Raw genomic sequence first — 15,332 nt, forward strand, 5'->3', positions numbered from 1 at the left:
AGGTGCTATTAATTTCATATTTCAAAACAAAAGCCTTTAAAGATTATTTCCAGAAGCAGCTTTTGTGCAATGTGTAAACGGAACTACATTCACCTCCTGCTTGGCATTCAAATGAGTTGATTAAACTTTGATTTTACCACAAACAAAGTTTTAGGCAAAACAGATCCCAGTGCAATAATGCAAATTGACAAGTGTTACCTCAAAAGAGGTGGCAGATAAAGGAGAAGGCAGGACTGACTCTTGCAAAAGCAGACTAGATTCCAACTGTCTCAAGTGTTAACAGTGGCCTCCATGTTTTCCATCATATTAAAATAATGTTCTAGCTTTTTTTTTTTTCATTTATTTTTTCATTGCAGTGACTGAGAAAAACAATCCCCTGCTAGCAGAATCAGAGAGGTTGGTAAAAATGAACCTTCCAATGCTCAGGACAATTTTAAGTTTTCACCTACAGAAGCATACTTCTAGATATTACTTGCAATTCAGTCAGTGAATCAGCAGACAGCTCCAGCACATCTGCTACTGCTCTGCCTTAAGATTCTGAGAAATATTATTTCTATTAGGAAAAGTAACTATCAAGTATTGCATTAACATAACCTGCAACTGCTGGCTGCAAAAGTCACTAACAGGAGGCAGTCGGTATCTGAGTGACTCTGACAGGTTAAGATGAAAATTCAAAGTTGAATGGAAACAGTGTGGAAAGCACAACTGTGTGCATCTAGTGTGTTTTAAAGAACAGAACAGCAAAGGCTTTTGGTCTCGTAACATGAGAACACATGGATCATTTTTTTTTAGGAAAAAAGAAGGTAGAAGACAAAAACCGAGTGAAGTTCCAGCACTCTTCCACTTACTGTTCTTTGACTCAAGATCTTACTGACAGCAATTTCTTTCCTGGCTACCATATTTAGTCTTTCGTTGCAACATCTCTTAAAACAAAAGGCAGGTTTTCACAAACTGCTGAACAGGGTACTATTTTGCATAACATTTAAATTCGTTGTAATTATCCCCAAATTTCAAGTCACTCTCATATCCTCATTACATTTGAAATTAACAGCCGAAGTATCCCTACAAAACAAAGTCTTTCATTTTCAATAAAGCAGACATAGAAGAATTTAAAGAGCAGTTTAAAAACATTTTCCCTCTTATTTTCAGGAATAATGCCAATTAAAAAACCTTAATATTCACATAAGCAGAATTTTCTAAAATGTTCTTTAAAAGTCCAAAAATTTCAAAAGTTTACTATGGAAATAGTTACGGAAATAATGAAAGAGAATCACGAAACTAGGTTTTCTTTAGATTATGCTGCAGTAAGCTTTCTCTTAGATTAGCTAGAAAATTTAAGATACACATTCGTCAAGCTCAATGACAGGATATTTCTACAGATTAGATCTTCGAGTCTCAGCTGAAATACGTACTAAAAAAATCAGTACCCAAATAAGTACTTTGTCCAGAAACACATTATCTCATCTTCATGTCAATAAAAAAAATTGCAGCCTATTGACTCCCAGTAAAAGTCATGCTTCAGTCATGTCATGATCTGGAAAGCAGCCACACTGGAACTTCATAATTGGCTAAGACAAAAGTGTTTATAGCAATTTATATAAGCGTCAGTTTTCATTTGTTTTGACTGACTTAAAGACAGTAAGATCCTGACCAAAAAAATGGAAACTAACAGTGATCAAGCATAAACTGCAGTTTTCTTCTGCATCAACACCCTTGCTTCACAATCTTTCGAGACTAATAAAGGAAGCTATTGAAACATTTGTATTTCCTAGTCACCAGTGTACATTCCGTTAAAATCACTATAGCCAATTCCAGCTTGGCCTTGCTATCTTAAAACAGTCTGCAATATTGCACACCTACATTTATATCCATCTGTCTGCAATAATGGTGCTTCTGACTTTCCCTGACATCACTTCTTATATTACCGGCATTAGAAGATTGTCTAAGAACACCGACAGCATTAATAGAGAACTCTATTAATGTAGTACAGATGCTGCCTCATTTGTGATGATGAGCATGGCTAGTACATATAGGAAATGCAACAGTCACTACTGTAAATAAATACTTTATCATCTAGTTACCCAGGAAGTCTTACTCAAGTGTGACAACATGGGCAGATTTTTGTTCTCTAAGAACTAGGACTTAATACACATCACATTTTCGAAAGAGATTTGAGCAAGGTTTCCTAGGTAACTTGGACTGTTAAGTCCTACAATGCCTTTATGATATCGCCAATCAAGCAGATTCAGAAGAAAAAACAAACTCATTATTCAGTAATTCTAGAACAGGAAGAAATGTCAGCAAGTAAACTCAGCTTCAAAAACCAAGACAGACAACGGCATTAGGAAGTCAGCAATCAGTTCAGTTCTAGATTAGCAGCAATGGTGACCATCCTAAATACAAGATACACCTGAATTTGTAATTTCCACTCCACATCCGCACTACTCTGATAATTGGAAGTGTTTACAGGTGTGGTTTGACCTTCATGAAATGAGTTTTTCTAAAAACTAGTGAAAAAGAGAGGTCACCACCTTTTGATTCATTTGCTAGTTGTTAGCAGATGATACCTAAGTATTCCACTATAAAAATCATTATCTTCTGATTCCATAAATAGTCTCACGTCAAATAGCATCCCCCCCCCCCGCCCCCCCAGGTCTCACTGGTGAAGTTTCACCAACATTTAAAGATAGCAGATATTTGTACAAGTATACCCAATAAAACTTTAATTTGTATATAATTATTACTAATAGCTCTAGAAGAATAGAAAGAGTTCCTCCAGACAAAGTAAAGGCTGAGAACATTCACCTCCGAAGACTTGATGAAGCATGATGAGAAGTTTCCGAATAAATTCTGAACTGAGACACTAGGCTGTATCTGAAATCCGTACTCAACAAGAAAGCTGGACAGATAAATCTGCTTTACTCAAACTGAACTAGCAATAAAGCTAAGCTTTTGGGTTTTTATCTCCACCTGTTGATGAGAAAATCAAGTACATTGTGTCTGGGATAACTAACTCAAAGATTTTGTCGTCTTCTTCTGTTGAACACTAAAGTTTTTGAAATATTAAAATTAGGTTCTAACAGCAGAAAAAAATGGACTTTTGCTATGTATTGATCATTACCCTGACACTTTCAGCCTTCATGTGGGAAAACCACCACAAGAAAACCAAGATTGTAATAAGATACACTCTGCAGTTCTCTGTCAAATTGAATATACAGTTAACTGACCAAAAGTCATAACAAGTCATTTCCATATGCATTTTCATGACTTGAATGTAAAAAAAAAAATCAATTTTAAAATTGATTAATTTCTTAACCAATATAAGAAATTTGTTTATCTCAGCAAACACTTAGCTTATTACATCATTGGAGCAGAACAATAAATACTTTCAGTAACACATTTACAATTATGTGCTGCCAAAGGTCGGTCTTCAAATATTCCAAAAAATATTTTTCCCATGAAAGCCATCTGTAAGGTGATCACTTGACTTATTTCTTCAGATAATTTGTTTCGTCAGAAAACCCTTATGACACAACACTGGAATATGCAGCTTGAATGCTTAATGACATAAAATGACTTACCTGAATTATAGTTTTCATATCCACAGTTAGCTGTTCTTTTCTTACCATGTGTGACTTTGTTCCACACAGCTAAGTAACCTGGCAAAACCACTCCTAAAAGCTCTGAGAACCTCTGCAAACCTATCACTATTATAAAAGTACAACACTGACATTCCACATTTTACAGAAAATAGTAATAAAAAAATAAGATGTACTTACAAAGCTAGGCTACTCAATACATATTGTACGTGCTCACATTCAGCTGGAAATGATACACAGGCAGACGTGAAACAACAGAGAGCCGTTTGAAGCACCTGAAGCTGAGGCAAAGGAACCTGCCATCTTCCAGCATAGTCTTCAACAACCTAATGACAAAAGCATTGAAACCTGTATTACAAACCGAAAACATCCTCTTTAGTTAGAAAAAAAAATAGTTAATATCGTACCCACTTCGTTTTCCCTACTTCCTCAGAAGTAGGGTTTAATCACCCAAAAAAAATCTCATTCCACAAAAACAGAATACCGACCATTTTTGTGCCAGATTTTAAAAAATAGAGACGTTATGACTTACATTATAAAAGATGTACCACAAAGTATCTTCAACCGAGTCTTTTCAGAGGGTAAGTCCAGGAAATAGTTCATACTAATATAGTATCACAGTAGTTACTACATTCTGCATTTAAACTTAAGTTTTTATTTTGCAACAGGAAACCAATTAGAGTCTCTGTAACAATTCTCAGACAGCCTTTTCTAAACAAACTTTCAGGGAGGAAAATGACTAGCCTGCACTATTCTAGTCTTCATGTCAGCAGAAAAGGGTACAAGCAGTCACTCCTTCCTATTTGAAAAAATAACTAAGTTTGGTCTTTTTTTTTTTATGTGCATGCTTAAAGCAAATTGTGCCCTGATCTACAGTTACGGAACTGTACCACTATTTATAAAGCAACATGAAGGTGTAAAATAGGTGTTTTAATGGAAACATTGATTAAATCCTTGCCTGGTCATCTAGTCGATCTTACTTGTATTATTAAGTGCAGGAATACCCATGTTTCTGGCACTGCCCGTGCCCACACAGAGGCTCACTAAGCCAGCACTATTCGGTATCACCACGCTGAATTCCTCTGAGGCCCAGTCCACTCAGAACGCTCCACACGTAGACAGCACTGAGTTGAGCTCAGCACTAAAACACCCATGGGTAAAAGCACCCACCAACTCTGTAGCAGACTGGTCATTACACTGCTGTCCAACAGCTATAAGGAGGCCAAGGGCTTTGGGTCTTGTCCACTCTTTTAATCAACAGCCAAGATGCAGGTCATAGGCAGCACTCAGCAGGGACTGAAAAGACAGGTTTCCTCCATGCTCTGGCACGTTGCCTTTCTCACTGCACTACTGCTTGGGCCTCCTTTGCTCATTTACTGTTCTCTCGTTTTTCCTCCACCGCAATGGCACAGCTTCAGTAGAAGCAGAAGAGAGAGGCCTAGCTGGGCACTAGGGCTTGGGGCACTCCGTTCCTGCTGAGGAAACTTCACTGAGATCTCCTACACCCTTAGGAAGTGAGAAGCTGAGGGAACACAATGCCATCAGTCATGTTATGAAGGAAAAGCTAAAGCACACACAAGGAACCAGTGAGTGACTCAAGGAATAAATTGAAACAAAAATCAGGTATTTTCCTTCAGGATTTCTTTTTGACTTCAAGTCTGTGAATCCCTCTCAGATTTGTCCTGTTGCCCATCAGCTAAATAAAGAATTTAAAAGTCAAGTTGAACAGCCGACATTTTTAGCTCCAAAGCTAAAAAGCTAAAAACTTTAGCTAAGTTCAGTTAGGGCTCTGCAACACGAACAGGCCAGTGTCCCATTTCTGACAGGTTGGTTAGAGTTGCTCTAAAGCAAAGCAGCTATTTGTAATGGGACCAGTAATCTTTTATCCTCACAAAAAACAGCCAAGGCTGATTTTTGTTTTGCAATTGTATTCTTTCTGCCAAATTTATTTCAATAATTCCTATTTGAAAATCAGTTAGTTTAATGCAGCAAGTATCTAGGTCAACCGGAAGAGAATTAGTAGACTCATTAATAAATCCTCTTCCTCTTGCAAGGAAGAACAAGCACTTAATAAAATTACACTGACACCATCTATTGTGAGCTCTCTGAAATATTTCTAACAAGGTGCCTTGCACAGGGAACTACAAAAGTCTTAGGAAAAACAAAGCAGCAGAAAACAGCTTTTGGTGGGTTTAGCCTCTAAGTGGTCTAACAACAAGGCAGAGAAAGTTTCGGTTCCCACCGTGGTATTCTACAACACTTCGGCTTGACAGCCACAGTACTGATATGTTCGGACATAATTTCAACCAGTGAGACAACAAACATTTTCTTATGATACTAATTTTGTCTTGGTAGCATAAGGTACTAACTGTAAATAACCGTAGAAAGGATTTATGACAGCAAGTGATGAAATTCGACACAGACAAGCATGCAACGATACTTGGGGAAAAAAACAGCCAAAACATTTAATATGATGGCCTTCAAATTTAGCAGTTACCACTCTGGTGCAAGACTGTTATTATACTATCTGTTTTCATGAAAACATCACCTCAATGTGCATCACAGTGCTCAAGAATGCAAACTAAATACGAGGAGAGTAGTTAAGGCAGCAAAGCAGAGCACTACCTACTCAAAACCACAGCACATCCCCACATGTTTCAAGTCACATGCTATTCTGGTATCTACCCATTTGGATTTTAAAAGACAACACAGTAGGCCTAGAATAGCTTTGAAGAAATGCAACAAATGCTATGTAGCAAAATAAATTTCACATAAGGATCAATGAGGTTGGTAAACAGGAACAAAAGGAATTACAGGAGATAGTTTTTCACACTGAAATCAAGCTATGGATCTCTTCACTGAAGGGATACTGCGGATGAAAGACCGCATGAGCTGAAAAAGACATCCTCTGAATGCTACTAACTACATAAATAGAAGGCTCTATCTAATGCTTATGAAAGTATATAGAGAGATCAAAGTTACTGTATTTGCTCATTTCATTCCTTAATTATGTATATATGAGCTTCTGGTAAGATTCTGGTACTAATGTCAGGGTTATTGCTTCTGCAAATAATCAGAACTCAGAATGAATGCAATGAAAAGTCATGCTGAAAACAAAGTTGGACACGGCAGTCTCCAACAGGCATAGTCCTACCTTACAAAAGCCTGTGCAGTCCTACTAGTTGCCTTTGCTGCACCAACAAACTCACCTGATCCCAAAGCAAGCTAGTTCAGGGGCTAGCTTGCCAGCGAACAGCCTGTTCTCCCCAAAGCCATCAGTTGTTGTCTGCACTGGCTTTGTTAACTGGCTCACCACCCTACCATGAAGTACCACAGGTAGCATAGAGAAGAAGAACTTGGCCAACAGCAACACTGCATTGGAGTAGGCAATTAGCCTGAAATTCAAACATATCCACAGAAATTCACAGAAACCCCCTCCCAGACACACTTGAAACTGCTGAGGAGTATCATAGACCTGTTGGAATGGGCCCAGAGGACGGCCACAAGGATGCTCAGAGGGCTGGAGCACCTCTCCTATGGGACAGGCTGAGGGAGTTGGGGTTTTTCAGCCTGAAGAAGAGAAGGCTCCGGGGGAGACATTACAGTGGCCTTCCAGTACCTAAAGGGGGCTACAGGAAAGCTGGGAACGGACTGTTTGTCAGGGTGTGTAGGGACAGGACAAGGAGGAATGGCTTTATACTGAAAGAGGGTAGGTTCAGATTAGATACTAGGAAGAAATTCTTTGCTATGAGGGTGATGAGGCACTGGCACAGGCTGCCCAGAGAAGCCGTGGATGCTTCACTCCCTGGAGGTGCTCAAGGCCAGGCTGGATGGGGCTTCGGGAAACCTGGTCTGGTGGGAGGTGTCCCTGCCCATGGCAGGGGGGTGGAACTGGATAGGTTTTAAGGTTCCTTCCAACCCAAACCATTCTGTGGTTCTATGAATATGAATGGTGTACTTATTTTCAGAGTATGGATACCTGAAAACATGCAATCTGTCAGTCCCAGGAAAAATATATACTTTTACACATATAAAATTAGTCAAATTCTCAGACTTGCATCTATCGTCAATAAAACAGTGAAAAAAGTGCTAAACTATGTGTGAAATAAATCCTAAGCCACCCTGCATACACATTCTATTTTTAAAGGGAAAAAATAAATGTTTATCAATTCTACACATACATCAATGTCTGCTTTTAAGCACCCTCATGCAATAGCTTTTTCTTTAACTGAAACACCTTTTTTTGGTGCCATGCTTTGAAATCAGTCAAGGTTTACAACAAACAACCAGGAAAATCCCCCAAATCAAAACAAAATCCCTAACTTTACCACTTCTGATATTCTTAAAGGAAAACAAAACTCTAAGGGACATGCATATGGTCACCCTTATCTTGTGAAGCTGTAACATTAACACCTCAGAAAAATCCAATAATTACGCTGCTTGAATGCTAAATGCTTAAATATTTAAAGTTTATGCTCATGAGCACATTTTTAACAAGAAAAATAATTTTGATTTAATGAAGTCAGCCAAACAAGAAGCACGTAATATTGCCAGGAGAGTGACATATTCTTTGTCCAATATAGAGTGCAGAAAGAAGAAGGTGGTTTTTTTTGTTTGTTTGTTTTTATGAATTTCTGCAACAATTCCCTTCCTGAACTCCGTTTGGGTGCAATTTTTTTTACACGCTTAGGGACTCTCCATGCATCATTCTCCATTTCCTCCATGATTCTGTTCTCTAACCCTGTCTTGACCTTTCAAATTACCACCACCCATGAAACTCTCTCATTCAGTGCAGATACAGACAGATCACTGGAAGGGAGACTGAAGCACCTTTCTGCCCACAACCTGTTTCCCCACTCCTTTTCTTGTCCCTCTCCGCAACAACAAGAAGAAATGGTAAAGTTTTGTCATGACTAGAATTTGAAATGAATTACTTGTTTTTTTCTTTCCTGTGAGATTTAACAGTAAAGGATGTCACCGTGGGATTAAAGCCACAACAGCTCTGTGAGTACTGCTGTTTACAGTTATCAAGAAAGCTAGTTGGCACAGAAAATGAAGTAACAAATATGGTGCTTGGTACAGAATAAAATAAATCCAACCAAAAAGGATTTAAAGTGTCAAGAAAAAAAAAAAAAAAAAGCTTGTTTAAATATGACTTTCCTGACAATTAAAAATCATCATTAAAAGCAACAGCTAACGCTGGCTGACTATCCCAGAAGTACCAGAGCAGCTCAAACACAAAAGTTCAGTTCTAGAAGAGTACAAGTAAACCTTGAGTAATGCCAAATGTATTCTAGCTGGAGTATTCTGCCTGGAATCATCAGAAAAAAATAATCTTTTTTTTTTTTTTTAACCTTTTTTAATCTTATTGAGTCAATGGCCAAAATTTTGTTACATTTTGACATACAGTCAAGCTAACTGTATCCCTACGGAAAGGGATTTAATTGGCCAAATAACAGTAGGAAAGATCTTAAAACTTTCAGGCTCTATAAAACATTATTTAATCAATACATCACACGAAACCATTTGAAATCACTAACTAAAAAATGGATGTAAGCAATGGCTTTACTGCAATTCACGTGTGAACATTACATAAGGAATAACCAAACATAATCACACTTCTGGCAAAAGAAAAAACATCACCCAGCAACGGTATGACACATTCTATAAGGCATGTTTCTGCCAAGGCTCTACCCTCAAAGCTAAATGCTTCCCCCCACCCGCAGCCGCTGAAAGCCCATGGATTTGGCTCAGCTTGCTTTAAGTATGAACGCTACTCAAGGCAGTGTTCTACATACCCGTTACATTTAGTTAACCAAAGAGCAAGCTTCCATCCATATTTACCATCTATCATTTGCACGGCAGTGAAATTATATGTTAACCCTAGAGAAGTAGATTTGGCTCCTTGTAGCATAGAGTTAATGTACATGTATAAGATTTCAATGTAAATATTGGTGTAATATTTCTCCTCACCTTTCAATCAGTCCCCCCTAGAGCGAAAATCAACCAATTTGTGGAATTGTTTTGATTACATACATAGACAGTTGACATGTGAACTGACTTATCAACACACAAGTTCAGATCACAAGTGATATTAGTAAGACACAACTTAGGTGAGTTTCAAGTTAAAAAAACACAAGTATTTATTCTCCTCATCTGAACAATTGCCATCTAAACAGGCCTTTTCTAATTTCTGTGCTACCTTTTGTTACTTCTATGCTGCTTAATAAAAATAAATCTGCCTTTCATTCCCTGAAGATGTCTGAGTAAGAAACAATCTGTAATCTGCCAGACTATGCTACAGAAGCATCATTCAACAGACATGCTTCTTTTTAGGTGTACAAACCTGCAACACCTACATTACAAGAATCTTTACACATTTTTCCACACAAAACTGGAAAGCTTATTTTTCCTACAAAAGCTAAACTTTGAGAGAAGGCGTTATAAACTGGAAAAGAAGCAGTACAAAGAAGCTGATGACTGAGTCATAAAAAGTTCCGGAGAACTGGAGGAGAAAAACATTACCATGATCCTGAGAAGTATACAAACACAAAGCAATGAAAACAAGATAATGCTAAAATCCCAGAAACCTATCCGTTTTCTAAAAGCTGAAAGAAGGGGTTAATATTTACAGCATGGGAGGTGATTTCTCAAGATAAAGCAGACACAGAGGTTGAGGAGACTATGAAGAGGGAATCAGTATGTGAATAAGAAAAGACTTCATAATGTTAATGGTAAGGCCACAGCACTAAGGACTGCCTCCTTCAGTGTACAAATAAATCAATCTGCAAATCAACTGCTCCTCCTCCCGAATTCTCCCTAAAAGTTGACTGAAAACAACCAGGTATGCTACATGTGGCTTATCAGGTTTCTAATCAAGTGAGAAAGGAAACAGTGCCACCACCAATACCATTCTTTGCAGACATGTCATCATTAACAGAACTGAAGCTTACATCCGGCATTAAGCTTGGGAGTAAATGGTGCTTACCACTTGTAATTTGTAAGGATTTCTTTTTAAGCCTGCATCTCAAGCAGCACAATACTAAGCTGCTACCTGGTAGCAAATTGAACACACTCGTTTTTTTCCCCAGCCAAAAGGAGAAAGACACAGTAAAAAAAAAAAATAAGAACACACAAACTTTCAAATGTGTTTCAAATCAGCATGGTATTCTTAGATGCTTTTTTAATTTAGTTATTACAGACAGTATGATTTGCTCTTTAATTTAATTAGCAATATCACACATTATGAAAACTAAAAATGTCTGTCAAATAAGACAAATCTGACTTGGAATGGTGCTCTCAAAACTTGACCCACTAACTATAAAGTTTTTTTATTCAAAAAGCTACAGAAAAAAAAAACTAGAACACCACACCTCACTGCAAGAGAAAACGATTGGCTCAAATTATACCTTTTCAAAGAGAAAAAAGCTTAAAAGAAATTGAAGAGATCACTTGTCATTACTAGCACTCAGCTGAGCAAGACTTCTGTAACTAAACTGTAAAGCAGCAGCATATGGATATCAAATGTATCCCAATAGCCAATAGTCCAAAATTAATGATAGATAAGTTTGGCAAAACCTAAAGCCTTTTCTGTATAAAATATAAGAGCAACTTAGCAACTACTGTCTTGAAGATCAAAGTAAGAATCAAGTGCAAATACTATCAAATTTAAGCACATGGCAACAACTATGAAAGTGTATTAATCCCAAAGTTGGAAGTACATTCAAATGTGCCTGTATTTTTCTACGTTTGTCCACACAACATAATGCAGACACTGAAACAGACACAGTGGTATAGATACAGATGGTGGTTAAGCCATATACCACTGATTTCATTTTTTGTATGTGTACTGTAATAAATCCAGTAACCACCATCTTCTCTACTGCATTAAGTTTTAATTCTTCGCTTCTGAACTTATAAACCCAAGAACTGCTTTTCTAGCAGTGACTCAAGATACCACCAATTCACGTAAGCAAACCAGGCAACCTTTATTTCAGGAGGTCAGCTCATATTGGAAGGCAGTAAGCTGATGCCCCAGTGAAAGAAGATCAAGTAGCATTTAGCCCTCACAGCATTACTTTACACCAGAATCACCTTGTGTTTGTTTGAGTCAGTACTGAACAACAAGAAAACAACACCTGGTAGAGTTATGCAGCCATGTGGACAACTACAGAAATGCTGGGTGTAAACTGTAATATTTTGATAGTACTTGATGTTATGAGAAAAGTCTCTGTAGAGAATAAGCGATTCCAAGCTAGTTGATAAAGCCACAGCCACGTCAAGTGCAACAAAGCAAGCTATGTTCACTTTCCATCTGGCTGCTAAGGTTTGTTCTCAAATCAAATTCATCCTTCTAACTATAGAAGCACTCCCTCCACGCTCACAGCAAAAGCAACTGCCTACACTACTTTATCTGCCCCTCTTTGTTTCTTCTCCCTCACATGGGAAGCTCCCAAGGGCTCCGGTCACAGAGGCAGGGAAGGAGTCCCTGATAAATCTGAACAGAATTACGAATTCTGCATGTGACAGAACCAGTTGAGCTCAGGAAAATCTTGCAAACGTTTAGACTGGGGTTTCTCCTAGGTACCACCTTTCAAATTTCTACTAGTCACAGACGCCTCGTTCTTTTGCTTGCCAAAGCTGGGAACACTAGACTTGTTTTTCCCCAACACTGTTTCAATACACAGCGAACTTTATAAACACGAAGAAATGCCCAATCAGCAATCTTAGAAGGAAACACAGATGCATCAACTGGGCACTTATCTTCCAATTGTCTCTCTTCATTCCCAGCCACAGGAATCTTGATTTTGTCTTCCCCATATTATCAACCTCAAGTAACCTAAGAAAACATTTTGTTCCATTTGCCTTGGAAGGGTCAGGGCGTAATGGCACTGTGCAGCCGTGCCTACCTACAACACCGAAACAGATCCCAGAAAGCAGACACGGCTTTAGCGTCGCCACATTCCGAGTTGGTTCTTGTATCGCTGAATTGTGATGAGGCGCACATTTAGGCAAATGCTCTGATAATCCAGAGTCACCTTTGGTAACTGTTACTTCATCAGCTGTCTGAAAGCGAAGTTCAGCTGCAATACTCCAGGCCTCCAGAGCACCCAACTGGCTGTTCACAGATTTTTCTCACCTTTTTAACAGACTTCTGGAACAAAAGATGTGCACATTAACGCTTATCAGGGTCTAGGTCAATCTCTTACTCTAAGATCAGTCAGAAGGTCTTTGCTTCCACCTTCGTTAAAAGACTCTACGGGCTGAAAAGGCTTTACGCCTTGCTTTGTTTTTGCTGCAGCTCTGGGAAGCATGGATGCGTGCACATTTAAGACAGCAATGTAACTATATAACTACTGGCTACAAACATGGACAGTTATTCTGAAATATAAAAATGTTTATTTCAGGTAGTTCAAGCCTACAGTATTATTGCTAAGTAACTATCTACAATCACCCCTCAACTTTTGACACAAAACAAGAGGAACACACTACGCAAACTGAGACGTGCATTAGCGCCAAAAAAACATTAGGACAAGCAAAATTGTGTTATCAGTGTGGGGTGGAATGAGGTGGAGGCTCGATCTGCAGAACAGCCAGAAGCTCTGGACAGAAAAATACAAAGCAACATGATCCAACAAACTATAGAAGCTAAGAGAAAAAACTACACTAAGAGACATACCTGGAAGAAAAGAAAGCTACACCTAATCAAATAACATGATTTAAATGAGAAATCACCCTTTATAAGAAATGCTACAAGAAAAAGGTGACCTAAACTTGACATACATTTACGATACTTTCTGAAGAAGTAAACACAAACACATTCCATCGCTTCCTGAATACTCCAAGAGTCTACGAGCCCTCTGTACGTCCACGTATGGAGAGACACAAATATCCATCCCACTGCCAACCTGAGGGTAAACGAGCTCACGTAGAGCACGTGCAACTTCACTGGGTATAAAGCCACAAAAGATTACATGCAAATACTAGCTTTCTATGCTAGCACACTACACCAGTTGAGACCCTGCATTTACATGGTTAAATCAGTAGAGGAATCCATTATTACAAAACGTGCTTAAACAAAACATGGAAGACCGTATTTTGAGTGAGCACATTACTGCTGATCACCAGGCCAAATTCCAACAAGAAAAGACCCTGGAGACAAAGCGTTATTATATTATCTCACTTTCAACCAGATTATTTCAACTACGCATTGTTTAAAATAAATTTAAAAGAAAAGAAACTGAGCCCTTTATAAACTCTCAACATTGGCTGCCCACACGAAGAGTTCATAAACTAGAAGCAAAACAAAGTAGGGGAGAGGGCCTGGCACTCCTGCTATACAAAAGAAACTGCAAGAGAAGTCAAGGTCAAGTGACAGATACTCTACCGTCAATAACTGTGATACAACCGTTTCATAGGGAAATTCATCCCCTGGTCTTGTCCTCTTCCCCACTAATTCCTACCTTTGTCTAGGAAATGGGATTGGCATTAGCATATGAAACTATTACCCTGCCTCCACTTCCTCATCAGCATGAGCTCAACATGCAGCAAGCGCGGCTAGAAAAATTTAAGATAAAACTTGTAATCTTGACAGAAGCCTGTGTATCCTTCCAACCTGCCAACTTAATGAAATACAGTTGCCCCTTCTTACAGAACCACAGTGTGATTCTGTGATTTACACCACACTTCCAAAAACATTCGCTTCTCTTTTTACTGGCCTCACGGGTCTTGAGATGGATGCGCTAAGTTCATACAGAATAGATATACACGCTGATGAACAGAAAATAATAAGAGCACTGAGATAAAACCAAAAAGCAATCTGGAGGCTTACTGAGCGGTACGCTGAGACAGTTTCAGACAAAAACTGCAATAAATAACGTGTCAATTAAGTGTTCCACTAAGGGTTAGGAACAGAAAATAATAACCGAGAAACCCCTTTACTGAAATGGAAGAAAACAGGCGCAGCGGTAAATGTCCAAGGAGTTGACGAAACGAAGCGCTTCCATCCAACACCGCCCGGGCCGTGCTTTGGAGAAGGGCAAGCACGGCGGCTGGGACGGACCGGGTGCCACCCCCGTGGCAGCCAGCACCTGCCGGCGACAGCAACCAGGAGCGGCAACCTGTTGGCGCTCCGCACGGGGCGGCCGGGTGCGAGGGCGCGCTGCGGGCCGGGGGAGAGGCGGGAGGCAGCACCCCGGGTACCGAGCCCTCACTACCGGGAGCGGCCCCGAGACCCTCCCCCACATGTCCCACCGGCCGGGGCGGCCCCGGGCACGGCGGCCCCGGGCACGGCGGCCCCCCCCCCCCCCCCTGCCCTCCCCCACCCCGCAGGCCCCTCCCCCCCCCCGGGGCCCAGCACGGAGCTCCCCCCTTCCTTCCCCCCTTCCTTCCCCCCCCCCCCCCCCGGAGCTGCCCTTCCCCTCCCCACAGCCCGTGGCCGGGCCGGGCCGGCTCCCCCCACCCCGGGAGCCCCCAGGCGAGCGCTGCCGCCCACCTGGCAGAAGCGGCGGCAGTAGGCCTGGCTGCCCAGCGGCGGCGGCGGGCCCGGCGGCGCCAGGGCCTCCAGCTCCTCGCTGAGGCGCTCCGCCTCCTGGTCGCTCTCGTCTTCCGCCATGCTGCCCCTGCCGCCCTGCGCGTACCCAGCGGCCCCCTCCCTGCCCCGCCGGAAGGGCCGCCCCCCGCCGCGCGCTCACGTCCGGCCGCGCCCGCCCGCCTCCCTCCCCCTGCCCCGCC

The 15,332-nt window shown here is 40.5% G+C and overlaps 1 protein-coding gene across 2 annotated transcripts in view; it reads right to left on the reverse strand.

The window, feature by feature from the left end:
* Positions 1 to 15,272, reverse strand: part of ZNF654 (zinc finger protein 654) — a 34,963-nt gene extending 19,691 nt beyond the window's left edge. The window contains exons 1-2 of one of the 2 annotated variants that reach the window (XM_083837358.1): positions 15,094 to 15,272; positions 3,780 to 3,925 (exon numbers count right to left, since the gene is read on the reverse strand). In XM_083837358.1, the coding sequence (XP_083693484.1) occupies positions 3,780 to 3,925; positions 15,094 to 15,213 (266 nt within the window). In that variant the 5' untranslated portion in view covers positions 15,214 to 15,272. Of the gene's footprint in view, positions 1 to 3,779; positions 3,926 to 15,093 lie in introns of those variants that run through there. The other variant, XM_083837357.1, reaches the window with a different exon arrangement.
* Between the last annotated feature and the right edge of the window lie 60 nt (positions 15,273 to 15,332).

Source organism: Anser anser (assembly GCF_964211835.1).
Source record: "Anser anser genome assembly, chromosome: 1".
Taxonomy (NCBI): Eukaryota; Metazoa; Chordata; class Aves; order Anseriformes; family Anatidae; genus Anser; species Anser anser.